The 27,221-nt window shown below is 47.4% G+C and overlaps 1 protein-coding gene across 10 annotated transcripts in view; it reads right to left on the minus strand.

The window, feature by feature from the left end:
• Positions 1 to 234: 234 nt before the first annotated feature.
• Positions 235 to 27,221, minus strand: part of ptprfa (protein tyrosine phosphatase receptor type Fa) — a 35,081-nt gene continuing 8,094 nt past the window's right edge. For 3 of the 10 annotated variants that reach the window (XM_086115636.1, XM_086115637.1, XM_086115638.1), the window contains 33 exons: positions 24,376 to 24,530; positions 24,166 to 24,311; positions 22,905 to 23,046; positions 20,964 to 21,152; positions 19,435 to 19,452; positions 18,063 to 18,173; positions 15,436 to 15,705; positions 14,195 to 14,776; positions 13,617 to 13,753; positions 13,207 to 13,351; positions 12,261 to 12,578; positions 11,544 to 11,737; positions 8,972 to 9,089; positions 8,098 to 8,679; positions 7,913 to 8,010; positions 7,572 to 7,828; positions 7,395 to 7,473; positions 6,603 to 6,812; positions 6,219 to 6,382; positions 5,660 to 5,772; positions 5,482 to 5,514; positions 4,921 to 5,018; positions 4,516 to 4,639; positions 4,262 to 4,437; positions 3,984 to 4,103; positions 3,527 to 3,681; positions 2,911 to 3,196; positions 2,421 to 2,599; positions 2,210 to 2,336; positions 1,917 to 2,042; positions 1,684 to 1,838; positions 1,337 to 1,472; positions 235 to 1,065 (listed from right to left, as the gene is read on the minus strand). In XM_086115636.1, the coding sequence (XP_085971762.1) occupies positions 997 to 1,065; positions 1,337 to 1,472; positions 1,684 to 1,838; positions 1,917 to 2,042; positions 2,210 to 2,336; positions 2,421 to 2,599; positions 2,911 to 3,196; positions 3,527 to 3,681; positions 3,984 to 4,103; positions 4,262 to 4,437; positions 4,516 to 4,639; positions 4,921 to 5,018; positions 5,482 to 5,514; positions 5,660 to 5,772; positions 6,219 to 6,382; positions 6,603 to 6,812; positions 7,395 to 7,473; positions 7,572 to 7,828; positions 7,913 to 8,010; positions 8,098 to 8,679; positions 8,972 to 9,089; positions 11,544 to 11,737; positions 12,261 to 12,578; positions 13,207 to 13,351; positions 13,617 to 13,753; positions 14,195 to 14,776; positions 15,436 to 15,705; positions 18,063 to 18,173; positions 19,435 to 19,452; positions 20,964 to 21,152; positions 22,905 to 23,046; positions 24,166 to 24,311; positions 24,376 to 24,469 (5,751 nt within the window). In that variant the 5' untranslated portion in view covers positions 24,470 to 24,530 and the 3' untranslated portion in view covers positions 235 to 996. The remainder of the gene's footprint in view (positions 1,066 to 1,336; positions 1,473 to 1,683; positions 1,839 to 1,916; positions 2,043 to 2,209; positions 2,337 to 2,420; positions 2,600 to 2,910; positions 3,197 to 3,526; positions 3,682 to 3,983; positions 4,104 to 4,261; positions 4,438 to 4,515; positions 4,640 to 4,920; positions 5,019 to 5,481; positions 5,515 to 5,659; positions 5,773 to 6,218; positions 6,383 to 6,602; positions 6,813 to 7,394; positions 7,474 to 7,571; positions 7,829 to 7,912; positions 8,011 to 8,097; positions 8,680 to 8,971; positions 9,090 to 11,543; positions 11,738 to 12,260; positions 12,579 to 13,206; positions 13,352 to 13,616; positions 13,754 to 14,194; positions 14,777 to 15,435; positions 15,706 to 18,062; positions 18,174 to 19,434; positions 19,453 to 20,963; positions 21,153 to 22,904; positions 23,047 to 24,165; positions 24,312 to 24,375; positions 24,531 to 27,221) is intronic. The other 7 variants (XM_086115639.1, XM_086115640.1, XM_086115644.1 and 4 more) reach the window with 7 other exon arrangements.

The raw sequence follows: 27,221 nt of genomic DNA on the forward strand, positions 1-27,221 counted from the left end.
TTGTCCCCTTCCCCAATTTGGATTACATTCAACTTTTTCATCACACATTTAGACAACTAGTTTCAGGCCACGACTACGATCGGTAAGAGTAATATGTTACGATAGCTACACAGCAATGTGTGTAGTGTCCTATGCAATGTCCAGTGCATTTGAGCACTGACAACATACTGTCAATTAATAGATAAATAAATAGACGTACATACAAGTGAAATGGAATAAAGGGTCTGAACAAGATTTTCATGACCTTTCATTTGTATATTTTTTTATTTAAAAATAGAGAGGTCACATATGCGAAACAACATAAAATATATAGATTTATTTAGATTTATTGAACTTAATGCATCCTGCCTCATCCATAGATGACTGAGGCCTGTCATTGCCCTCCCGCCCCATGGAAAGTCACTTAGCCTCAAAAATTATATTTTCCCAACTTTGAAGTGACCCATCATTTAGTATCCTCGGTTTTATTATTAGAGCTTTCTAAAATCCTGAAATCTCAGGGCTTGTTTCTTGTCGACTAGGCCAGGTCTCACGTACGAATAAGAGGAAGTGCAACCAAACTTGCTGTGGCTCAACATCCCGTTGAGCATTTCCCAGCCAAAACGTTTGTGTTTGATCCATTCGTCGGTGGTGCTCCATCATCAGGGTGTGATGACACCCCCCACCGAAAACCCCCCCAATAAAAGTAACATTAGAGTATCATCATGTCTATGGTAGAAAAAAAACAAAGTAGCAGCAGGTGAGTTTCATAATAATAATAGTCATGATCATAATATACGCATGTTGAAAAAGACATGTCCTCTGCAGTGCTTATAGAAAGTGAAAAGATTAAGACGTGATCAAAAATTATTTCTACAAGCTCAACGAAGGGGCGACGAGTGTACGAGGGCCCGGGAGGGTTCGCCAGGATTTGGGAGTCGGTCCCTCCTAACCCAGAATCGAGGGCAACTGCTTGTGGTCGCAGCGTAGTCGGCATGGCTGGCAGAAGAGTGCTCGTTATGTTGCATAGTGGTCAAAGCTTCCGAGGTACTCCAGAGCGGCCCGGTAGCACAGCTGGTACTGGTCCTGAAGGCATAAAAGTTATTTATCGCTGCTCCCAGATGAAGTTTAGAGTCAAACTAAATGTTAATAAAAGGTAAGTCAACGTTGTGCATTTCAAACCACCACACGACTTTGCCTTCCATTGGCTTGATGCTAACACACAATGCAAAACGTCATAGACGAGCTAACAAATAGCATCTATGTTGACGGTGTTAAAACGTATGAACTTTATCAACAAACAGTATGTGCACAGACAATACAGTAATGGAGGTGGGAACGAGTACACAATGGTTACCTCTGTCTGCACCATGGCGGGCCGCTGAGTCCTCAAGGTCTTGACCGTGTGGAAGACGTCGACGGCGCCCTCGTACCTCATCCTCTCCAGGACGATGCTCAGCGTGATGAACACGCCGCTGCGCCCCACACCGGCACTGGTGGGCGGGGACACGGTATTATTGCAAGTAACAGACAGACTAACTCACCCAACTTTGTGACAGACTGACTAACTGACTGACTGACAGACTAAATTACTAACACAATTACTCACAGACTCGCTGACTAACCGAGTAGCTGAAAGCGACCAAGTCAGCGTCTTTTAATGCTGTGAAGGGGGTCGGTGGAGCGCCATCGGGCAACACCCACCTGCAGTGCACAGCGATGGGTCCGTCTTGGCCAAACTGCTCCTTAGTTTTGTGGACTTGTCCGATGAAGTCGATGAAGCCTTCTCCGTTTTTAGGAACTCCCTGCTCGGGCCAGTCGCTAAACTGAAACTGCCTGATGGTCCTCGACTGGCCGTCCTGATGAACAAACGAGGGCCGATAACCGACTTACGGTGCAGTTAGCGCAAAGACAGCAAATGATTGGTCGTCACTTACCCTGGCGTCAGTCACTTTGAACTCCCTTAGGATGTATTGCGGCATGTTGTACTCGGCCATGGGGTCCACTACAAAGTACTGGTAGCGTGCTGAACGCTCAGCGGGCCAGTACTGATGGCACTTTTCCTGCAGGGTAGCCACGGGTTGTTATTAGATTCTGACTGTATGAAAACAATGAGCAAAAATATTGCGGTATCACAGTATTAAAATGTTTAGCAATCCGCTGCCACCCCCCCCCCCAAAAAAAACTCCACCGTACAATATTTGACTGTTAATCTCCATTCATGTTTTACCCGTCCCATCTCGCGCAGTTTGGTGAGCATGACGACGATGGTGGAGTTGTGCTCCCACAGCATCCTCCAGAAGTCCTCGGTGGTCTCGGCCAAGGGGCCCTGGGTGGCGATGTAGGCTCTCTGCAGTCTGGAGAAACCAACGCGAAGCCAGCCAGTTACAGCAGAGTGCCACCAGGCGGCACCGTACAAACACACGACGAGCACGACGGGCCTGTATCCGTCGATGAAGCTGGCGTTGATGTAGTCGGAGCCCTCCATGCCTCTGATGGGCTGCAGACAAACGCGGCTGGACTCGAAAGGCATGATGTTCACCAGGCGGTTCTTGAACTTGTTGCATGGCAGGTTGGCGCTGATGAAACGTGAGGTATGTGCTTTGGAGTTGGCCAACTTCTGCAAACACACACACACACACACACACACACACACACACACACACACACACACACACACACACACGCACGCATACGATGATACATTTTATAAATATAACATGCAATTTAAACAAATATTCTTATTAACAGTGTCCACATTTTGGAACATTTTGCTCTTTTTATCACATACACGTGGGTATTAACATTTTACCTAATATCTGTATGAATAATAAATGAAAGATGATATTTAACGCCGGGATGAGCTGATTCATGAGCTACACCTCCCAAAACCTGCATCGCAGTGCAATCCAAATATAAGGCGATACTGACCTTAAACTCCAGCTCCATGGCGGTGACGGTCTCCCCAGGAGGCACGTGGCTGAGCTTGTGTATGTGAGCATAGAGGTTCCGAGCGGCCACCTCGGTGTTTCCGCACACGGCGGCCTCCAGCAGGGCCTCGTGGATGAAGACGTACTGGTCCTCGGTCTGGACCATGTAGTTCCTCTGGGCCCTCATGCAGGTGACGTGTCCGTACACGTCCACCGAATGCTCGTGCTTCATGCGCTCCAGCATGGCATCGATCACCATGAAGCAGCCCGTGCGCCCGACCCCCGCGCTGGAAAAGCGTCAACGCACGCTATCAGGCTATGCTAGCATGTTGTATAGCGTAACAAAATATGATGGCGCACTCATGTTGGGCTATGATGCCCCGGTTAGATATTATCTTTCTCCCATTGCGTTAAACATCGCTTGAGCAACACTTAATTACGTTTGAGCAACAGTCGTCACGCAGCGCACATCAAGGTTCTCAACTTTCTAAAATCCTTGCGTGTTTTACATACTTGGCTAATGAAGATGACGCTGATACGCTATAATGTTCCGAAATGCATTTCGTCGCTTTGTGATGTGAGCTAAAGTACGTCATTGTGCTTTCTTGCATGTTTACCTGCAGTGGACCACCATGGGTCCGGCGTCCGGGGGGTTGCAGGCTTTAACCCTGCGCAGGAAGGCCAGAGTGGGGGTGGGATACTCAGGGACTCCGTGGTCGGGCCAGGCCATGAACTGGAACTGGCGCACTTCCCTCCTCTCGCTGGAACCATTCTAAACATGACCGTCAACTATCATGTCAATATGATACGTATATCAAAGGTGATGTTCATTGCGCAACATTCGAGGTACGACACATATATGAAGCGTGATGTAAATATGCAACATTAGAGAAATGCAGACGGAAAATATGATGTCGCTATTGTGGATTAGAGCTACATACATGAAACATGATTGACATATGGTATACAAGAGGTGTATGCAGAGGTGCATGAGTACGTTAAATACAATGTAAATTAGCTACATTAGCTGAATATAACATTAAATCTGATGCTAATATGATATATTACCCTGACCTTATAGAGTGCGAAAGTGCGTATGCTGTAGGTGGCCAACTCCACACTGTCCAACATGGTCACCTGGATCATGCCGTAGGTTTCAGTACCACGACTGGGCCAGTACTGGTCGCACTTCACCTGCAGACACACACACACACACACACACACACACACACACACACACACACACACACACACACACACACACACACACACACACACGCACACACACGCACACACACACACACACGTGAACATCTTCCTCCTTCTCCTCCTCATCCTCGTCACGTTCGTACCCGCGACTTCTCCTCCAGGCGCGTCATCATGACAACAGTCGAGGTGCGCTGCTCCCACACGAGCCTCCAGAAGTCTCCGAGGGTTTCGGGCAGCGGTCCCTGCGTGGCGATGTAGGCGTTCTGCTTCCTGTAGCCATCCACGTAATTGGCGTTGATGTAGTCGCTGCCGGGAACTCCTGCGAAGAGAAGAGGACGCTGTTGGAATCAAACGAGCGGCGTCGGACCCGCAAAGCGTGAGGTGGGTTGGGGCTCACCGTCCACGGGTGTGAGGAGGACTCGGGTGTGGTCATAGGCGATGACGTTGGCGTAGCGATTCTTTGGCTTGTTGATTTCCATGTTGGAATGTTCCCATGTGAACTGCTGACCGGGGTCAATGGACTGAAGGGAGGCATGCCAACGGCGCCTTGGTTAATCGCATCCGTCGGAAAATTCTTTGGATTCACGGCAATTACAATGCAATCGCCATGTGATACGGTCCACTGCTGTTGTAATATGCTTCATTTCAATTATGATGTGAGAAGATATGATACAGTTAGGTAATGATATTGGTCACTAAAATACTATACGCTTATTCCAATTATGATGTGGAAGATTTGGTCAATAACGTTTGAGCCATTTGTTCTTCGTGGCGTGCGTGTGTGTGTGTGTGTGCATACTACCTCGTACTCCTGCGAGAAACGCAGGCCGTCGTTGGCCTTGAGTCGATCGATGTGGTCGGCCAGGTCGCAAGCGGCAATGGGAGGATGTTGTCTCATTCCTAGTGGAGGGATAACACATATGATGAGGAAAAGACTGGACCTGACAGCGGAAACACACACACACACACGCACAACAAAAACAAATACATTGGCACAAAGCCGGCCCAAGACATTCGTGAACTAGGGGGCCATAAGAATCATTTACGATGTGATGGAAGAACATGCTTATAATATCTGTAAAACGTCAAGGGAAAAAAATGCTATTTTCGTCCAGATTTTCTACAAAATATAAAGGAAAAAATTCCAATGGACACACATAATATGCTTGAGTGGCCCCCAAAAACTGATGTGGCGGGCCGGATCTGGCCCCGGGCCTTCAGTTTGACACCTATAGCTGATCTTTAGTATAATATAAAAACCCTTATTAGTGATTGGCTGAATCGGAAGGCCCCGCAAATCAAATTTTGCCGAGGTCCCAAGTGACAGGTGGGCCGGCTCTGGGTGAAAAGAATGACAACTAACTTGGTGTGGTTGGACAACTGAGGGTGCTCCCACCTGTTGGAAGGAGGGGAAAACGTCACAAAAGGGGTCAGTGGGCTGGTGAGGTGAGATTTGGAAATCGTTTTGGAAATCTTTGGAAATAGCAGCTCGTCAGTCCAAATCAACAGCGTGTGCTTGGCGTGTGCGCGTGTGTGCGCACCTTGCGTCTGACAGTTGAGCCTCCTCATCTCCACGGGGTCGGACGAGTGGGCCAGCAGCGAGTCCTTCACGCCTGCCATGTGCTCGTCTTTGGACGACGGAGACGTTCGCTTCCTGGTGGAAAGAGACCAAGAGCGGTGAATTCAGGAGCATCGAGTAAAGTCGCTTTGTAAGCAACATTCGAAAAGTAGCTCTGCCTTTGAACGAAGTCGTCGTGGCATTGCGTAACGTATGAATAAAGTAGCAATGGAAGATTAGCAGCGACAAAGTAGCATTCAAAAGAGTAGCATTGCGTCACGTAGCATTGAAAAGGTAAGCACTGAGCTTTTCCAAAAGTAACATTGAAAAGGTAGCACTGAATAAAGTAGCAACCGTATTCAGAAGAGTACGAGGAGGTTGTAAAAAGAAGCCCTCGCTCACCTTTCTTGTTTGCTGCGTCCAGAGAGACAAGAGAATCAGTTCAAAGGTCAAGCACGTAACATTCAAGTGCGAAAACCTGACGCTAACTGTTCTGTAAAATACAGCTGCAATGCAGCGGTGTGCAACGCGGTGCCGCTCACCTCTTGAAGAGAAGAATGGCGATGACGATGATGACGATGAGGATGACGGCCAGCACGGGTCCCATCACCCAAAGCATCTCGGGGTCCTCCGAGTGGCGCACCATCCCGCTGTGGAGCTTCACCAGGATGGCTTCGGAAAATGGACTGGCCACCAGCGTTCTCTGCTGCAAATGGGCCAGACATCAAATGCTAACATTTAGCATAGAATTGCACAACAAGGAAGACTATTTCACATTTTACGTTCTTGTCTTTGTTTGGCTTTTTGATCTTGTTTTCCGCCCACACTTGTTGCTGTCCGTTATTTTGTTCTTTTCGCGCAGTTAAAAAGATGCTAACATTTAGCCGGCTAGCACAGCCACGTGGTTCCAAAATGGAGACTCTTACAGACTCGCGTTCCGTCAGCTCGGCCAGCACGAAGCATCGGTACTGCTGTTGCCCCGGCAACGCCTTGTTGCGGAAGCCGTGGTAGTCGTGGCCGTCACCCAGCGCGAAAACCTCGGGAAGCGAGTCCAGCCTGGCCGCCACGTACGGCTGCAGGAAGTTGCTCTCGGGTTGCCTCCTCTTCCTTCGGGCGTCATATTCACCTTGCAGGAGCTGCATGAAAGATGGAAAAACAACTTTACTATGGTTGAGAGGCTCCCATGTCGACAAATGTTTAGAGCAAGTTATGAGCCTTCATGAACCTTTAGGGCCACCGTACTTCATCTTGTTTTGGGCAAATGAGGTAACATAAGGCATGTATAACAAACCACATGCATTCTGTTGCTGTCTTGTGAAAAACATGAATGTCCATTTTAGTCATTAAAAAAAAAATTAATTTAATGTAAAAAAAAAAAAAAAGACAAAAATGAACATCTGTGTTTTTCACAAGACAGCGACGATTTGATAATAATCTACGGTATGTTGCTTGGCTGATTCAGGATGTACCTAATTTGGTTTCCTTTTCTTCTACTTTTTTTTTTTTTTCAAATGTCTACACATGGTTACGAGATAAAAGCTAAAGCTAGCTACCAACATAATGCTATTGTTTTAATTGTCATATGTTGGGAATTCACCTTCTGACATTACCCGCACCACATCTAAGTCAAATATTGAGCCTTTAAGCACCTTTAGGACCACAGTACTTCATCACGTTGTTGGCACAGCAAGCGATAACAAAACAGGGGTCACACTCACCGCTTGGAGATCCATATCGTCAGGGTTCTCCCACTTCAGGGACGCTGGGGTGACCGGAACCACCACGACGTAGAACCACCTGTTGTGCACAGTCCATTCGTAACCTACATTCTAACGTGCATTTGGAACATAGATCCATAATCGACATAACGTACTGTAAACCAGGAAAACACAGACCTGAACGGGGTTCCCGTCGGGACCCCGGGCAGCCGCAGCATGACTTTCCCGCCCTCCTCCACATCCTGCGGATACTCTGAAGGTTTGTCCAGGAGCAGATCGGGAGCGGTCCGGATGGAGACCTGCTGTTGGAGGCCACCGGCGCTGTTCCCGCGGCTCATGAGCACAAAGGAGTATTCGGTGTCGGGCGTGAGGTGCGTAATGAGCTTCCTCTTGTGTTCGCCGCGTACCTCCACGCTCTGCTGGTTGTAGAGGATCTGCCGGAGACGACATCGTGACCACGATGACGTTCTCATTTCCTGCTGCCATACTATGAGCGTACGCTTTGCGGGGGAGCCTACCTTGAGAGGCACCTCGGACTCGAAGATCTCAGGAACATCCCAGGTCAGCAGCACGGACGTTTTCGTCACTGCCTTCACGCCAAAGTTCTTGGTGAACACTGACGCAAAACAGAAGGATTGATTATTTGTTTTCATTGGACAAACGTTCAAGGCGGTAAGTCCATTTTGCTGTTTTTGGAGCTGACCGGGCATCGCGGTAGACATGGTCCTGCTCTGTACGCTGGGGCTGAGCGGTCCGCCGCCCTTTGCGGTGAAGGCCTGCACCCGGATGTCGTAGGTGGTGTCCGGCCGCAGGCCGTTCAGGCTCATGCGCGTTTCCGCGGTGGCATCGGAGCTCTCGTTGTGGCTGTTGATGTCGCGGTACACCACCACGTACTTGACGATCTTCCCGTTACGCTCAGCTAGCGCGGGCGGCTCCCAGGCCAGTCGGGTGGCCGTGGCGGTCAGGCCCACCACACTCAAGTTGAGAGGGTAGCTGGCGGGAAGGTCCTCGGGAGTGCTGATTTCCTTCACGTACTCTTCGCCGTTGCCCGCTCGGTTCTTGGCGCACAGTTTGAAGATGTACGTGGCCCCCTTGTGGAGGCCGGTGACGGTGAAGTGGTCGTCGGTCTTGTGGAAGTCTCTGACGGCGAAGGCGTCCTCTTCGGCCCGCTTGTACTGCAGCCGGTATCCCACGTGCTCGCCCGCCATCTCCTTGGGCGGCTGCCATTGGATCAGCGCCGTGTTGCCGATGGTCGTGCTGATCATCATGGTGGGCTTGCCCGGTACTGTAAATGAAATCCCAAGACCCTCGATATGATGAGAACGTACGGTTTATTTTCAATTTCGTAAAGAATCAGAATACTTCCAGGTGGCAGGAAAGGGAGCGACTAGCACCGAAGTGGAATGCAACAACTTACCACCAAATATACAAACAGTGTATTTTTTTTGTTGTTGTTTAGATTTCTGAAACTTCAAATGTCAATTCGAAGTTTCGGTGCCATCGGAGAACACCGGAGCTTTTGCCACCTGGGAGTACGTATGAGGTCACGGCGAAATATCCCTCGATGCGCACCGCACCTGCCCCCGTGGTGGTGACCATCCGGGCCTTGCTGTGGGCGCCGTCTCCCTTGGTGGTGTACGCCGCCACCGTCAGTGAGTAGCTGGTCTCCGGCAGCAGGCCCGTCAAGATGGCTTCCTGTCGGGAAAGGAAGTGAACACTTTGAAAAAAAAAATCTACTGGGGCACGACGGCGAAAGGGAATCGAAAAGCGGTTCTTTTTGAGAAGTGGTTCCCCGTATTTGGATGAATAGAAATCATTTCACTCCCTCACTCTGTGACAATTCAATAAGAAATTGGCTTGATAAGTAGTATCAATAATGTAGTTGAAAGCACAATATTTTAAAAAATCAATTAACATCCCTGGACACCAGCAGGAAGTGAAAAATGGAGAAAATGAAGGAAGAGCTGTTTAGCCACCAGGCAGATGAACGACGTTGTCAGAGAAATGTTGTCTGTGCGGCGTGTACAACATCCAGACATCAACTCTGAAAAACTCAAGAAAAAAAATGATTTTTGTTTGTTTGGCATTTGAGGTCCAGTGAATGCAGGTGCGTTGAAAGAGGAGGCAGGTGAGGTCACAGTAAGATGGCAGCCGGCGCTGGAGCAGAACGTTCCGCCGGTGGTCTTGGCCGAGTTTTGTTTTGTTCACCTGGAGGAGCGTCGCAGCCGATTTGCAGCGCTCCCGTCTCATCCCGGCGAGCCGCAAAATCCGAGGCGTTGCGATGAAAGCCGCGCGCCTGCCGTGGGTGTCTCTCCGGGGACCTGTCTCACGGCCTCAGCCTGATAAGTTTAGTGGCGCCCCCTGGCTCTGCTGGTGCTGACAATGACGCTGATCAAAGGCAACGCGCAGATTTCCACTTCACTTTACACACACGCACCGCATCCACTCGGCGTTACAGTGCAGGGCTAGCCACACCTGAGCCCAAAGTGCTAATAAACATTAGCACACAACAAATGGATTTCGCCACGAATAATCGGCAATGAAGTGTGGCGCGTGGATCGCCTGCAGCCCGCGAAGCATTGACATGCTCAAGAGTCCTATGTTGCATTCAGTTGCTAGTTTTTTTTCTTCAATAAAATCGCTCAATCAACTCAAACGTATTCATTAATTGATCTTCAAAACGACCACGTGACATCACGTCCAACCATTAATGACTGACCTGTTTATACTCATGTGCATGACACGATCTAGAATGTCGTCAGACAAATGGAATCCGAGTCACGACTGACTGCGTGAACCTTTAACGCAGCGGTGCGCCGGCGCGAATGAAGATGGCGGCGGAGCATGAGCGTGGAGTGATCAGATAAGATCGGTCGCCATCAAGCTGCTCGCTCTAGCTCCCAAAAACAAAACAAACTGTTCATGTGACCGAAGCGTCGCCACTGGGCGTGTCCAAACAAAAGCGAGCGCAGAAAGATCCTGAGATCACGTGAAAGGAGTCAAATGGATTGTAAAATGACCAGTTTATTCACGTATATTTCTGTCTCGCTCGAACATGGTCAAGCAGAGTCAGTGGTGTCTGAGGCCGGCTCGGTCTCCTATCACCCGGATTGAGGTCACCAAAGTGGTTAAAAAGCTTTTTGGTGGCAGAGGCCTGTGGATGGATGAGATCCATCGGAGTTCCAAAAGAATCTGGATATTGCGGGGCTGTCCTGTTTTGACACGCCTCTGCAACCTTGCGTGCACATCACGGATGGGGCCTCTGGATTTGCAAACCCGGGTGGTGGTCCCCCTTTCACATGGGGCTTGACCAACCCGATAAATGACAGACAAACAGATAGAGTTGATGGATGGCTAGCTAGCTAGCTTTCGAGAGAGATAGCTAGTTAGCTAGCTCGATAGATATATAGCTAGCTAGCTAGTTTGCTAGCTAGCTAGCTGTCTAGATAGATGCTTTATGAATCCCTAGGGAAATTCCAGGTGTGATATTTCACACTGCATGAGCATGAGATGATTTCCTGACTCTTTTCTGTAATCATGCTATTTGTTTTCAACGAGGACGTCTCAGAGGAGACGCGGTGCGTGCCCTCAGACAAAAATGAGATGAGTCAGATTGTTCGGGTGCGCGTCGGACACGTCTGTGCGTGTTTCGCTCTTCCTCCTCCTCATCCTCCTGGCACCCCCAGGCCACGTTCCATTGCCCTCATGCAGGCTGATTCTTATCGGCTTTGCCAAAAAAGAAAAAGGAGAGTGGGAAAGTCCGAGTTCATCCTCTAGTTTTTGCACACGGTTTGTTTCCAGGGTGACTTTTCTTGGTGTGACTTGACGGAGCGTCTTTGCTTTCTTTTCTTTTCTTCTGTTTCATTGGGCTTGCGTGTGTTTGGTGGCAGCAGTGGCAAGATTGATGTCCAATACTTCCACTTGCCCCAACAAAAGACTAATTGTGTCTTCCTGTGTGCATATTTAGAAAATGTCCAAACTCCTCTGCACTTCTCTTAACTTTCCACTCTCTGTGAATGTCCCTATACTTTGGATGAGCTTCCCATTTTCTTCACTTGCCGTTGATGTCTGTACCCTTTTGTCCAACCTCCAACATTTTACCAATAGTTTCTGCCTGGAAGTGAAAGCAAGCGAGGACGATCGGTGTACCTGAGCGTCGGGGTGGGCGACGTCCATGATGAGGGGCTGGCCGTGAGGCTCGCCACGCTCCATCCTGGAGTAGACGATCTGGTAGCCTCGCACGTGGCCATTCTGCCTGATGGACAGCGGCGGCTTCCAGCTCACGCGGACCGCCGTGGCGTTGACGGCGTCCGCCTCCACCTTTCTGGGCGGCGCTCCGGGCACTGGACAACAAGAATAAAATGATTTCATGAAATGTGTTCAATCATTTCAAAAAGCAGAATGTTACATTTGTTCAAGCAGAAAAGCAGAAAATTAAATATAATATTTGATTAAATATATGGAATTTAAAAAAATTAAAATGCTGAATGTGCTTAATGTGATCAGGGATATTTTTAAAAATCAGGTCAAGAATAATATCAAATGTGGTTCGTCAAATAATACAAACATATGTTATAATCAATAAAATCAATGCATATTTTAAAGCACCAGATCAAATGTGTTCAATGAATAAAATATTTTTGTTTTGTTTTTTCAGCACAAATTAAAAATGACTAATTACTCACTAAAATTAAACTAAGCCAACAAACTAACGATCAGCGTTATCGATATCCATCCATTCATTATCTGAACACCCCTTCAAAATTTCAAGGAAATCGACTTGGAAAAAAACAACAGTTTTCTTCCTCCGAGCAGGACGTAAACAAGGTCTTCGGCCTTTGAGGTGACGTCCTTCCGTCCACGTACCATCCTCCTGCGTCCTGACACGGACCGGCGGACTCGCCGGTCCAGGCCCGACATCGGTGAGTGCTCGCACCCACACGGTATATTCTGTCCACTTTTCCAGACCCTCCAGGACAAAGCTGCGCACGTCTGCGCCGATGGCCAACACCTGGTGGCGCTGCGCATCCTCCCTGGCCAGCGCGTGGTACGTGAGGGAGTAGCCGGTGACGGCGGTGGCATCATCGTTGGTCCCGGTGGCAGCCGGCGGCGCCGCCCAACTCACTTGGATGCTGGTGGAGCTCAAGCTGAGCAAGCGGACGTCCTGGGGGGGCACCGAGGGGGCTGATGGGAACACAGACACATCATGGAAGACGACATGCTAACATGGAAACACACGAGGTGAAATGGCACAAACACACAGCGCGGCAGGGGAGTGAGGACTGGCTGGAGATGCCGGCACAGGTCAAAGGTCATGGCGTGCCACAGTTTGCAATGAGCTAGTTTGAAGCTAGAGGACCATGGTGTCCTCTTGAAGAGTCCAGCGACGGTTTGATCGGGATCGCTTAGCAGCCTGGTAAACTGGCACAGATCCAAAGGAACTTTTGCCACCTTCTCTTAAATCTTCAGGACCTAAGGAACGTTTTGGTACCTTGTCTTTGATCTCAGGTACAACAGTGAGTGCTTATAATCCAGTTAGCAGTGTGCTAACCAAGCAAAGATCCAGAGGAACAGGTTGTAAACTTGACTTCGGTCTTGTCGAATCCACCGGGAGTTTCAGGGCCAAATATCACTGTGCTCATCTATCACAGATGCGGAATAACATGTGGTCTTCTCATCTCTGTCTTGTAGAGTCCAGTGAGTGTAGAAAGTCAAGTGACTGCTTCAGGAAAGGTTAGCAGCGTGCTAACCTAGAATGGATCGAGAGGAACACCCCCGACACACAAACCAGGAAAATACATTTTGCACTTACTGGTTCGGGCGCTCCTGCACTCGATGGGTCTTGTGAAGACTCCTAAGCCCGTCTCGGACCTGGCGGCCAGGGTGAAGACGTAGACGGTGTCCGCTTTCAAACCGTCCACGGCGTACGATCCGGTGGGCTCAAAGGTCACGCTGTGCTGCCGGAGCGCAATCAGCGTGCATTGTCAAATGTCAACCATCTTGGATCTTCGAAGTCAAGGTTGGGCAAACTTTGGGGCTTAAATGCCACTTTTGATTTTTTGTTTTTGTTTTTTTAAACGGGGCTGGCTCATTTGTTGATATTCACATGTTGAAATTGCTATTTAATCATTACTCTGCTTCGTCAGCTCATCACGTACAAATGTTTTTGTGGCCCTCGGGCTGTATCTCGAGATGGTAAAGATGAACGGAAAGTCCGTCTACCTTCTCCTGGGGGTCGCTGGCCTCCCAGTAGCGCAGCTCATACCCGACGATCGGGTCCTGGACGGGCCAGAGCCACGACAGCATGATGCGAGAGTCCAGCTCGGCTTCGGCCTCCAAATCCGTTGGCTGAGCAGGAACTGAAGAAGCAACAGGAAGAATCCGCGTTTGATTTATGAGGGTGTGAAAATGTGCACTGCAGTAATAAATTGGTTGGTGGCTTTTATCTTTCAAATGCAGTGTGTTGTCGTTTTTCTCCTGGCACAGCAAGTTGGAAATGTTTTTTTTGGTTATATTACAAATTCAGTCTCGAGCCACCTGAAGTCCTGACCAAGCCAGTACAAGTTTCACAAAAAATACAATGAAATATGTATATAACGTATGAATTCGTGTGATGAGCCATTATATGATACAGTATGGCAGGGTATAAAATTACTTTTTAAGTATGATATGGCACCGTACACAACGGTCGGGTCTAATATGATACAATATGATACGATCAAATATGATACGGTATGATTTCGGTATCATTCGTATGAGCCGGTCAGGTCGGGGATTGAAGACCTTTTGGATGCACTCACCTCCTTGCTGCATCTTGATGAGCAAGACGTCAGACGGGGGTCCGTCCCCCACCGAGGTGAAGGCGAGCACCCTGAATCCATAGGTGAGGTCTGGGACCAGTCCTGCCACGGTGGTCAGCTGGCTGTCATCCGTGTTGTGTTTGTCCCAGGCGCCGAGCGGCTCCTGTGGATCGGCGCTGTAGTAGACCCGGTAGCCGCAGACCTGCCCGTTGGCCTCCTCGGGGGGCTCCCATTGGACCAACGCAGTAGTGGCACTCAGCATCCGGGCCTGGACGCGGAGAGGAGGCGAGGAGGGCGCCTGCTCGCTGGTGCGTGTGTCCACCACGGCCCCCGGGGGACCCCGGCCCACGTTGTTGACCGCCATCACCCGAAAGTCATATTGGGAGAAGGGGCTGAGACCCCCGATGCTGTAGCGGGTGGTGGCCACGCCGTCCACCTCCTGGAAGCCGTTGTCCGATGCCTTGGCCCGGTATTGGATCACGTAGTAGGACACGGGCTCCGAGGTGCCCGAGTCCCACGTTAGGGTGACGCTGGTGGCGGTGGTCTCTGTCACCACGAGGGAGGTGGGGGGCTTAGGCAGGGCTATGGGGGGGGAGGGGGGGGGGGGACACACCCAAATCACAATATTCATCCCAAATTTATCCTAACAAACTAATACAATCCTTTGGATGAAAATTGGCATTTAGTTTCAAATTTTCTTATATTTGTCCAACAGCTGTGGCTACATTTTTCCCATTCAAAGCATGTCGCAACACGTCGTGAATGTGACACAGCTATCATAAAAGTCACAGAATTAGATGAAAATATCATCAGATACAGAAGTTATCTGTCTAAGAATACAAATACGATATATATATATTTACCCATCACCCAACAAAAGATGATGCGCATTTTTTCAGTCGTGAGCCACCCTGGCAGAAAAACAGTCAAAGCGGTTGACTTATGCTTCATGCTGTAAATGAGAAACAGCAGCACCCATTTGTCAAAATGGATCTCAAAACAACCCCAATACACCCACGGAACGACTTAAATACGACATAAAAATTGTGAAATCTTGCTGCATGCTTTCAATGTGAAAAAATAGCACCATCTGTTGGACACAGATGTGAAACGCAGTGTAAAGTATCGAGGCGCCCTTTCGGAAAACAGTCAAGGTGAATTTTGCTTCATGCTCCGAATGGGAAATAGTCGTACACATTTTGTGCAAAAAAAAAAAAAAAAAGGAACAGCGTTTATTCTACCTTTGACTGTGATCTGCGCCGTGGTCTGGATCACACCCAGCGAGGAGATGGCCACGCAGGTGTAGTTTGCCGACTGGCGGATGTTGGCCAGTTCCAGCACGTTGCGTCCGATGGGCATCTCCTCCTCGCGGGTCAGCTCGGCCTCGCCGCTCATCCACTTGACGTAAGGCATGGGCGCCCCCACCGCCACGCACGTCAGGTTCACGCTGCCCCCCGGCATCACCTCGTGGTGGGATGGCGGGATGGAGAAACGGGGTGGCACGCGACGAACTGCATGGGGAGGATGGAGGTTGAGCACCGGCATCAGAGGAGGGTGTTCAGACAGGAGGACAACATCACGGTAGACGAGCCTGGAGTTCGGAATCACCCTGATTCATGAGTCGAATATTTGTACGAAAACAGAAATTGCGTGTCCGAGATCTCGATTCATGCGAGTTCTCCGATTCAACTTGGTTCACTGACTCGGGTTAGTGGACGCCTGCGATTGGCTGGCGACCAATTTAGGGTGTACCCCGCCTCCTGCCCGAAGACGGCCGGGATAGGCTCCAGCACGCCTGCGACCCTCATTAGGATAAGCGCATCGGATAATGGAGGGATGGATGCGTTAGTGGACTCATTGGAAACATGGCAGACTCGTATGAGTTGGTTCATTGACCCAATTTGGTTTAGTTGACTAGACTGATGATTTGGTCCATTCACACTCACCTGAAACACGGCAGACTCAGACGATTTCATTTACCGACTCCAGTTAGCGGACTCACTGGTCACACCACCAGACGGACTTGTGATCTGGTTCACTGACTTGAGTTCATTTGGTTCATCGACTCGAGTTGATTTGGTTCAGTGACTTGAGTTGGTGGGCTCACGTGAAACACTGCGGACCCCAAGGATTTTGTTTCATCACTCAAGTTGACTTTGTTCCTTGACTCAAACAAACACAATCACAATTTGGTTCATTAACTCGAGTCAGATGAGTCAAAGTGACTGAAGTGGATCATTTCAGTGAGTCAGTCCATATGCAGGTTTTGGGGGTTTTTTTTACGATGTTGCATCCCAAAAACTTTGGAATATGCAGTGAACGTGTTAAATATTGCAGCCAGGACGGCCACTAAAACACCTGCCGTCCGTGGTGTTTGAAATGGACACCTGAACGTCGCTGCAGAGCTTGTCTCACTCTCAACAGCCATTTGATCAGGTGTGCTGTGTACCTAATGAAGTGGCCGGTTTCCCTGTTAGGAGGCTGTGAAGTTACGACATGCTGGCATGGAAGGAAGCGTTAGCACATTAGCATATTAGCACGTGAGTCTGAGCACAATGCACGTTGATGTTTTTGTGTTTCGGCCCCCCCCCCCCTGACAACCTCAGGTTGCTATGACGACACTGGGGATGCACGTAGCAACAACCGGTGTGTAGACATGCCAGAGAGCAAAAAGATGGTTAAAAAAAAAAACAGATGTGGAGGAAGGAGTGGGATGGATTCATGCAGGGTGATGGGGAGGGGAGGGAGCGGGCTGGTGGGGGTTGCAACATGCAAGGAGACAGCAGGATTTTAGCTGACATTCTCATTTTATTTAATCGGGTAATACATTTCGTCTTACTTTTGTGAGCCCTTTTTTTTTTTTTTAACTCATGACATGTCACATTTTTTCAGCATTTCTATGAAATTAAAGCAAAGCAGTAGCAGGGAAAGGGGGAAGGGGTGCGGTCTTGGGGTGCAGGCTGGGGTGGGAGTTCCAGGATAGAGATGGGAAGGGTACGAATAGGGGGGAGGCCGGGACGGGCCTGAGGCGCCTGGCGACATGCCAACGCTGCCTGGCTCCTGTCCAGCGCACCTCCGCGTCCAGGACGAGTGCAGAAACAAACCTTCTCGCTGGTCTGCAGTGTTTTGGTTTTGTGTGATGGGGATGGTAACGCAGGGTGGGAGGAAGGGAGGGGCGGGGGGTGGTCGACGACAACAACAACAACAACAACAAGAGAGAAGGGAAGCGAGGAGGAAAGAGACAAGGAAAAACAGAGAAGAGTAAAACAGGCCCAAAATATCCTTCAACAGACACACTCACACATTTACACACGCACGGAGGCCCGATCCATGTCTGAGCGTCTTTATCGTCATCACTGTTTCGTGTTTGATACAAATGTCTTTTAGGCATCACGATTACACTCAGCGTTATGCAGCGGACACACACACACACGGAAGAATGAACGGATGGATGAACGAATGAATGGTTAGGTGACTGGATGGATGGATGGAGAGAAATGAACTCAAGAATGGATGGAAGAAAGATGGAAGACAAACGACCGAATGGATGGAAGAATTAAAAGAGGAATGATTCAGGGATCGACGTTAAATGAATGGATGAAAGGCTGAACAAGTGTCTGATGCAAAAACAACAAACACGAGGCGAAGAAGATCAAATCACACCTGTAAAGATCAAAGACAACGTCACGATTCAAAATGGCGACTGTGCCGTTGGCTAACTGCTAGCATGATGAACAGTCATCGGAACACAAAACCAGTTCAACAAAGAAGACAAAGGAAGGCGGCGGAGAAAGCTCCAGATGGGAAGTTGGACGTGCCAAAGCAGGAAGTCCCGGCATGATGAGTGAGGAGGTCCTCCCGGTCTTACCTCGTACGTAGAGGTTCGCCGGAGCAGAGTATCTGGTACCCGCTGAGTTGACGGCCACGCATTCGTATTTGCCCTGGTCTGACTCCTCGCTGTTCTCGATCTGAAGAGCGCCTGTGGAAGCGTGTCAAAGGTCACATCAGCGTCATCCGCCTACCTCATGACCACGCCGAGAGTAGTTCATCTTCTTTTTTGTATCGGTTCGCCGTTGAAATTATGAATGGATGACAAAAGGACTCCTTGCAGTTTAAATAAGATATGTTTCCTCTCAACTACGATACAATTCACTCTACGATGCAATTCGCTCTAATTGGATTTTTTGGGGGGTGCGTCCAAATAAATGTAATTGGCATTAGAAACTTTGTATTTCCTTGGGTTGTCTCTGCGTGGTATGAAAATGGGTTTGATGAACTGAAATCTTTGTGTGTGATAAATAATCAAAGGACACGGAAATCGGGAAGTAGGCAAATACTTTTTCACGGCACTGTAGGGGTCACCCCTCGTATAATGAACCCTTAGTATGAGACCCTTCAATACAATGACAATACACTTACAATATGAATTATAGTACTTCAATCCTCATACGACACAACTCACTCTTATTACAATGCGATTCGCTCCAAATACAATGTCATTCAATCCAGACTCAAACCATATGTTACCGAAAATTCATTTCCTGTGTTACCTGGTTGCCATGTACTACAGTATGGTTACCTGACATGCCGACTGTTTCAGCATCTCCACGGTGTAAATATTTTTGAGAACTTTTGTCGGACCTTTGTGTTTGGGGACAGACGTGTCCCTGTAGGCGCGGTGACATACTACATCATCCCTGTCCCTTATGGAAGACGAGCCTACTTAGGGGCTGCTGCGGGTGAACCGTTTCGACACTTCAAGTTCCATTGCCAAAGAAATTTAACTGGTGGATTGGCAGTTTTAAACAAAAACTACTCCGCTAATCCTTGTGAGGTGGCCTCAAGCTATCTGCTTTTGTCGCAAACCAACAGACGACCTGCTGACGTACTTACCAAATATTTGGTGACACAATAGTTAAGTGTCCTCGCTAAAGTTTCCGTTGAATGAGCATCCGCAATCCACAAGCGGCCAAAGTGTTATTGAATTTGACCGTTGGCGCTAAGATGCTAAGCAAGTGGACACTCAGGAGTCACGTTATCATTGTGATTGCATTCAAATCAAAAGGCACAAAAGAACACCACTGCTTTTGAGTGTTCTTTTAAGAAGAAGCATCAAGTGTTGAGAGAGAACAAATGGAAATGATGACCATAAATAACGTGGAGGTGGATGAGAAGGTTTGATGATTTTAGGGTGTTCGGGTGAGGGTTGAGGGGGGGTTTCTGTCGTCCAGCATTCTTACCTCTGATCGGTGTACCACCTGGTGAGGTAAAGTCAATGCAAATAAGACCAGAAAGAAGTTTCCATTAGTTGGGGGACGAAGGAAACAACATAACAAGACTGTTAACTTCTAATATGTAATTAGAATAAGGATAAAGTAAGTATTTCTTTTTTTTTTTTTAATAAGCTGTTATTAAGTGCTCTCCTCCCATGTTTTCATTCTCACACTATCATTTTCTACAGGTGCTTATTTAATCGCTACACCCTGTTGTCAACATCTGACGTTTGCTCAGCTTTCTTATGGTACACAACAGTTGCTAAGCTACCTGTTACTGAGCGAACCTGTCTTGCATTTAGCTCACCTTGACTTATTTGTCTTACTCATAAACCAGCTCACGATTTAGCTACCCTTTAGCAAACTGTATTTTAGAAAGAAGCTGGTTGGTTAACCTCGAGCTATTTGTATTACTCATAGAGCAGCTAACGACCCGTGGCTTGAGTATTTCCCAAGAGCTGAGTTACACCAGTCAAGCCAAGCGCATTTTACCAACAATTACTCAGCAACCCTACAGTTACCAGTGTTATCCTTAAACTATATTACAAACAAACTATTTCTTAGCTACACCCTATCAAGCAAATAACTGCTAGCAAACTGTAGCCCCCCACAAAAAGGCTGTATCACGATAGACTGCTTTGATAGCCTCTAGCTACAGTAGCTGTGTTATTTGCAATGGGCTAACCCACTACTTATCTTTTTTTTTTTTTTTTTTGGAATCACAGATAACTATACACTCTTTTGGACTTACTGAACACTCAGCTACACTCTAGCTAACTGTAATAGCTGCTAAACTGTGCTATCTCTAGCCTCGAGTTAACTGCATGAAAATGACAAATTGAATTTAGTTTGAATTAGTAACCACTAAGTCACCCGATAACTTTTTCTGTTTCGAGTTTAGTGCTTACTTAGCCGACCTTTTGCTAACTGTATAGTTACTCTGGATGTGTTTATACCCATTGTGGAATGCTAAACAAGCTAATTCTGATACACCTTTGCTAGCAACAGCATGGTAAAAGTCTGTTGTAGCTGAGAGTCAGAGACATATGGAGGTGTGGTTACTATGCAGATGTCATCGATCTGGATAATAAACCAAGTCCCAAGACAGAGGGACCCTGGAAGCTGTGTGGCCCCACTCGGCCATCAGCAGCTCTCCAAGGGCCCGGAGGAAGGGGTTGTCAGACAGCCGGACTTGCCAAGACACTCCGGCATCAACTGACAGATTTATGGGTGGTCATTGTGAAAAATAATAATACTTTATTATCTTTTCACAATGTTTGCTTCAAGAGCAGGCAGTGGAGCAGCATATCGCGGTAGTATTAGCATCAGTGAGTCTGGGACACAGGTGTGTTTGCTTTGTGTTTCCAGTGATCTTCGTCCAAGGAGAGGGAATTCCAACTAGTTTACTGTCACGTTCCGTCGCGGCCGTGGTGCGTGTTCAAAAGGCAGCCATGTTGGGTGTGGAAGTGTCCCGGCCATGTTGTGTGTTACTGTACCCGAGCGCAGCTGCTTGATCCGTCCGCTGCTGCTTTCGATGTCCACGGGCAGGAAGTCCTTGAGCCAGAAGATCTCGGGGTCTGGGTTTCCACTGGCGGCACACAACATGGTGGCCGTGCGCGTCCTCTCTACCACCTTCAGCTGAGGACCCATGTCAATGCTCGGGAAGCCATGAGGGATCTGCTCCTCTGACAAAACATAATATGCTTTAAAATACAGTTAACCCTACATACTGGAGAAAAAAAATAATAATAATCTGCGTTAAGGCGAGGGGAAGAATGATGAACCGCGATTAAAGCGGCAATTCACTGTACACACAAAAACGTTCAATAAAAGCGGACTTGGATGCAATATAATAGCATATTGCATACCATAAATTTAACGCCTTGTCATCCTATCAGAAGCTAGAAGAAAGTCATTTGTCGAAAAGGCACATTGGTGCATCACTATGTGCATGAATGGTAATTATGTGACACTAACAATACAATACAATATATACTGTACAATAATACTACATGATAAACGTTGACACATCCACAGAAAACGCCCTCTATCATTTTAAGATTACGTTTCTGATAACGTTACCCTTCAAAAGAAATGCCGTAGAGATTATTTGGTTCTGAAAAAAAAATTGTGAAAGTGTGCATGTACACGCATGTCTGACTCCACACCGTACAGTATGTGACGCTATCTGCTTGCGTTTTTGTTTGCCAAGATTCTACCAAAACTGCAATTTCCTTTTGACTGTTTCGAACGGCCACATCATGGTGCGTAACCTTGATATTCTTTTCCTTAGCTGAGATTCCAACACAGATTTGAGAGCTGCTCCTGTTTCAAAACACGCTCTGAACAAAGTGAGAACTTGAGGCACGCACCGTTAAGGCGAGCACATCCGCAACCCGATCGGGCAGCCAAACAAAAGTGACAGAGAGTGAAAGAGGAAGGAATTCAGAAGGGTTTCGGCGCTAAATTCCATCGCATTGTCCCAAAGCAACGCTTCCCAAAAACAGATAGTGTGCTTGTCGGGTGTGTAAAATTCTATGCTGTGATGTCAAAGTAAATAGAAGGGATCATCAAGTACATCAAGTATAAATGAAAATACAGTAGTAGCATTGTAGAGCCCAAAATAAATAAACTGATAATATGCATTCATATCGAAACGTTTGAGATTAACGAATATATTCTCGAACCACTTGTCCTCACCAGTGTCGCGGGCTTGCTGGAGCCACTGTAGACGTCTTAGGCATATCCAAATTAAATTTCATCCAAAATAAGCGGTTCAGAACATGTATGGATGATTAAATATGTCACGTTGACCATTGGCATCTACATGCCCTCCAAGTGGTGACCTTGTTGTAGTGGGCGTGCAAACATGCATGCGTGCAGCAGAGGTTACGCCTGGTGGGTCACGTCTGTCCAGAAAACAGGTGCGCACCTCGGCGCGTCACTGGGGCCACTGAGATTTTCTCGGGGAAAATATTTTGGACTACGTGCCACCTACAGCTCATATCAGTGGCTAAACTTTTCAAGGCTTATAAGGCAATATCAGAGGCCAGACCTGAAGCAGAATGATGGCTGTGTGTAGGGTAGCAGAAAGCCAGGATAGGGATTTGGAATTCAACAACAGACAATTGTTGCCATTTCACTACGATTTTTATACGTCACACCAAATGCTGAAGTCATCACACCAGACGCTGGCATCATTGAATGATCTGAAAGCGGGATGTTGTGTCTTTGGCCCCTTTCACACGACACATCTTTTTCCTAGTGGTCTTTCCTGTGTGAAAGGTACCGATATGGAATGAACAGTCAAGTCAGCCCTGACTTCAAAGGTAGTATCAGAGGATAGACCTGACGCGGAATAGAGAGCAACGCGGGTGTGGTGTTAACCACCCTGTCGTGAGCCGCATTCACACAGTGCACAAAAGCGGGCGTCTTACCTTCCAGAACGGTGAGTTTGGCGCTGGCGTTAATCTCCCCCAGGCTGTTAGCGGCGGTGCACTCGTAGACGGCCTCGTCACGGTGCGTCCTCAGCGGCTGGATGCGCAAAACCGAACCCGACCCGTCATCGAACTCGATCACCTGCGCGAATGGGAGGCAGGCGGCGTCCCGTTAGCCCAGCTTAGATCCAATAAACGTAAATGCTTCATTTGACTTGTGTTTTTATTAGTTTCAGTCTTAGATTTGAGATATATAGTCTTCGATGATGGCAAGATAACAAAGTAAAGTATATTTCTCAAACAACTGACCTTGCAAGGCTCTTTGGTCGCGACGGACCTGCAGCAATACCGAAATTTAAAATGAACCCCGAAAGCTCACGTATGATATTAATTAGCAAAGATTTATTTCATTTTCATTAACTATAAGAAACTTGGACGTGGCTCCTGCTGATTGTGACTGAAGACGTGTAAGAGTTTGGTGGAGTGAGGACCACCTAGCGAGGAGGAAGTTTTGCGTTCAATGACGCGCCTGAGTGGAGATCAGATATGCGAGGGGTCTCGGGAATGGAAAGGTTGGTGAGGATAGGGGGATGAGGGGGGGGTGTTAAAGACTTCGAGGTCGGGCCACGGGGCATTGCACTTCCGCCGTAGCATTCCTGCGCTAATGAGGGAGGCGGCGAGCGCCGCTCCTCCCGGCGGGGAGGCGTCACTTTGGCCTTCGGGCTTCACTTGGCAGCCAAGCGGGAAGAACGCAGACATTCTTGGAGAACATTCCGGGTTGCCCGCAACGCCGCCGGCCAATTAGGGCGCTCAGGTGGGCGCGGAGGAATGACGAGCAAGGAGGGGACCGAGCATCTTCAAAATGAAACGACGCCAAATTCTGTTTTGGTTCGGAGGCAACTTAACAAATGTTTCCAAGCGTTCGAAGGATCAGCGACACACAAGGTGAACTTTTGTTTTCAAACGTCCCAGAATGCATACACGCGTCTTCCGATTTCCCGATCTCATTTCAAACAGAAACAAAAACGCTCATGAATAAGCTACAAAAATAGTTAATTGGAGTTTTTGCAGCATTTAAGTTAAATTAAAATTCAAATGTTTTTTTTTCTTAATGAAAATACATTGAGTGATTTATTCAGATGCTTTCATCTGAATTTTTTTGTAACTCAAGGTTCCAACTGTCTGTCTGAGAGAAAGCATTTTGATGTAACTAATGTCTATAAATGCTCTTTACATATTTTTTTCAATTAAAAACACCCACCTCAAATCGCTGAGAGCTGACTTTCTTGCCTTTCTTCATCCAGGTGATGCGCGGCTTGGGCTCGCCCAGCGCCTGGCACACGAAGGAGGCCACGCCCCCCGAGATGCCCGTCTGGTCGTCGGGCGATTTCATGAAGCTCGGCACGCCTGCGAGGACCAACGGCGCCGTGATATGGGCTAAATGATGCGAACCGTACCGAACTGTACTCACTGTCAGTGCGACACGGCAGCACCAGCCAGGCCAATGCCACCGAGAGCGCCAGGAGGGGGACGGCGCCACCGTCGGGCCGACAAATGCGGCCCATGCCCGACGTCTTCTCTCCGGCTGCTGGTTGGTTAATAAGTCACACCGTCGTTGAGAGACACCTGCCGGAAGAAATTACCTTAAAATGACTTGTTGTGGCTTTTTGGGCGTGGTTTCCTGAGACTTTTTTGTGGGTCTACTCATTTAGACACACACGCGCGTCATAATGGTGCATGGCCGTGCGAACGCCCTCCGAGTGTCAGCATGTCGTAAAGGTGACGCTTGCTGACCGGACAGCTGCCCTGCTGCGACCTGTCGTAAACACGCTTAGATGTGAACGCCACGGAGCCAGCGCGTCTGAGGGTGCCACGGGCGCCACCCGCCCAAATGATTCTTTAACCGAGCGAGCAATTTTGGACAATTTGACTTTCGCTCAGCCGTGCCCCTGAGCTACTATTGCTAAATTTGACAAGAAATGCCAGTTCAAATTTACAAAAGCAAATCATACAGTCCTCGAGTAACTAGGCAGGCAGGCAGACAGGTCGACAGCTAGCTAGCGACCTGTCTGCCTGCTAGCTAGCTAGCTAGCTAGATAGATAGACACCTCTCGAAAATATTTAAAACATTCAACTGGGTTGTATGGGACAATAATGGTGGAAAAAGTGTGGAACTCATTGATGGCGACCTCATCTCTTTTTTTTTTTTAATCGCAAAAAAAAAAAAAACCCTGCCATTTGGACACCGGTTTGATTATTTAGAATTGTATCCATTTAGTAGTGTGGTATATGGGTATAGTGGGGTGGTATATTTTGTATGCGTTGAGGAGCATCGAGAGCACTAATCTTTGAGCACACGTGTCAGGTGACATGTTGTCTGAAAGAGGAAGCGCACAATAGTGGGATTAGCTCCATTAGAGCCGGAATCTCAAGAAAGGCAATTAACATGCACGCTCACATTCCAGCATGCGGCAGCACGGCGGGCCACGAATCCAATATTTCCACTATATCCTCAGCCTGTGTTTTTGCACGCATGGAGTCTTGAGATTATTTTGTGGGTCTACTCATGATAGACATTTTTAGCAAATTTCATGTTGCTGAGTGAAACTGACTTTGGGGGCTGAATTTTCCAAACCTTTTAAAGAAAATGGGTAAAATGAGGCCCAAATCAATATGGCCGACTTCTTGTGCCTTTTCACAACGGCTCCTTGTGACTTTTATCTCGACATTCTCTGATATTCTTTTCTATTATGCTTTTATACAATACTGTGCTGCTTTCATTTACTAAACACATGTGAAAAAAAGTTTAATTTTTCAACAACTGGAACAGATTAAAGATATTTTTTTAGTATTTTCATTGCAGTAAACCGAGTTATGAGCTTGGTCACTGAACAAATTAAACTTGTAAGTCAAGGTACTATTGCTTTTGGTTAAGGAAAAAAAAAAAGCATCTGAAGTTTGATGTACTTTAAAGAGTGTTGATGTCATGAAAATGATGCATTACATTAGCAATAGCATTAGCGGATCTTTGAGCAATGATGTAAGCAAACAGCCGCGTTCCGCCGGTGGGAACCGACTCTTGGGGAACATCCACAGTCGTGTGTGTGTGTGTACGTGTGTGTGTGTGTGTGTGTTGTGTTTCACAGACGTAATTCCAGCTGCGTGTAATTTAAACTTCCCCTGGGACTCTTTTGCATCGAAACGTGTAAGATTTCTCAACGGAAAATACACGACAACCAACCGGAGAGTGTGAAATCTTTTTTCCTCATGTCTCAGAACAACTGGATATTGAAAAAAATGATATATTTTTTATGATTATTTTAATGAAATCTGATAAACGTGGGACATCTTTTTTTTTTCTAACAACAAATGTGACTCAAGTCACTCAGTCGGCATGTATTACTCCTCTTAGATTTTAGCTGAATAATTCTGTCATGACATGGATCAAATTGACCCATTTTAAGGTTTTTGTAAACAAGAAAAAGTTGTTTTCTCATGTCAAGGACAAAAAAAAGGTGAAAACTTCTTTTCTGCCCCTACTTTTGGCTTCAAACTGTTTGTATAGAAAATAACTTCACTGCTAACACAAAATGAAAAATGCTAAAGTAAGGTTAACAATTAGCCTCAATTGTAGTAGCGTAATAACTGTTTAAGCAGCGGATATTTGGACACAAATGGTGGAGCAACACATGTTGACCTAATATCACAACACACACATACTGTATACTCTATCTTCTGACAACAAAACTTTTTCTTGTTTTTTGTTTTGGGAGAACGAAATGAATTAAAAGGCATTTCCATTTTAAGAGACGAGCGTTTTTGCGTTTCGAGCGCGGTCACGAAACGAATGAAACTCGATTGTCAAGACATATTACAATTGACCTAGACCAGGGGTGTCAAACTCATTTCACATTGTGGGCCACATAAGGACTCGGTAGATGTCAAGTGGGCCGAACCATTAACATTATACCATACTGTGCTATGAATCACCAAAATCTCATCTCTTTCCTTTGTTTTGGTCTCAAGAAGCATTGATTGGCGCTTTCATATAATTTGCTGCGTTGGGTCTATCTCGGTGACAGACTGAGACTGCTATTTTTCAATGTTTTCTTCTACTGCGATCAAAACTGTGTGTCCCCTAGTGGATAATCCACGAATTACATGTTATTTAAAATAATCATTCTGTCTTCAATGCACCCCCCCCCCCACTTTAAATGATCCCACGGGCCGGATCGAAGCTCCTTGGGGGCCGGTTCCGGCCCGCGGGCCGTATGTTTGACACCACTGACCTAGACTCTTCTTGCAAAGTAGCTCACA

Source organism: Hippocampus guttulatus, chromosome 7 (genome assembly GCF_054856545.1).
Source record: "Hippocampus guttulatus isolate MCC_2025c chromosome 7, RoL_Hgut_1.0, whole genome shotgun sequence".
Taxonomy (NCBI): Eukaryota; Metazoa; Chordata; class Actinopteri; order Syngnathiformes; family Syngnathidae; genus Hippocampus; species Hippocampus guttulatus.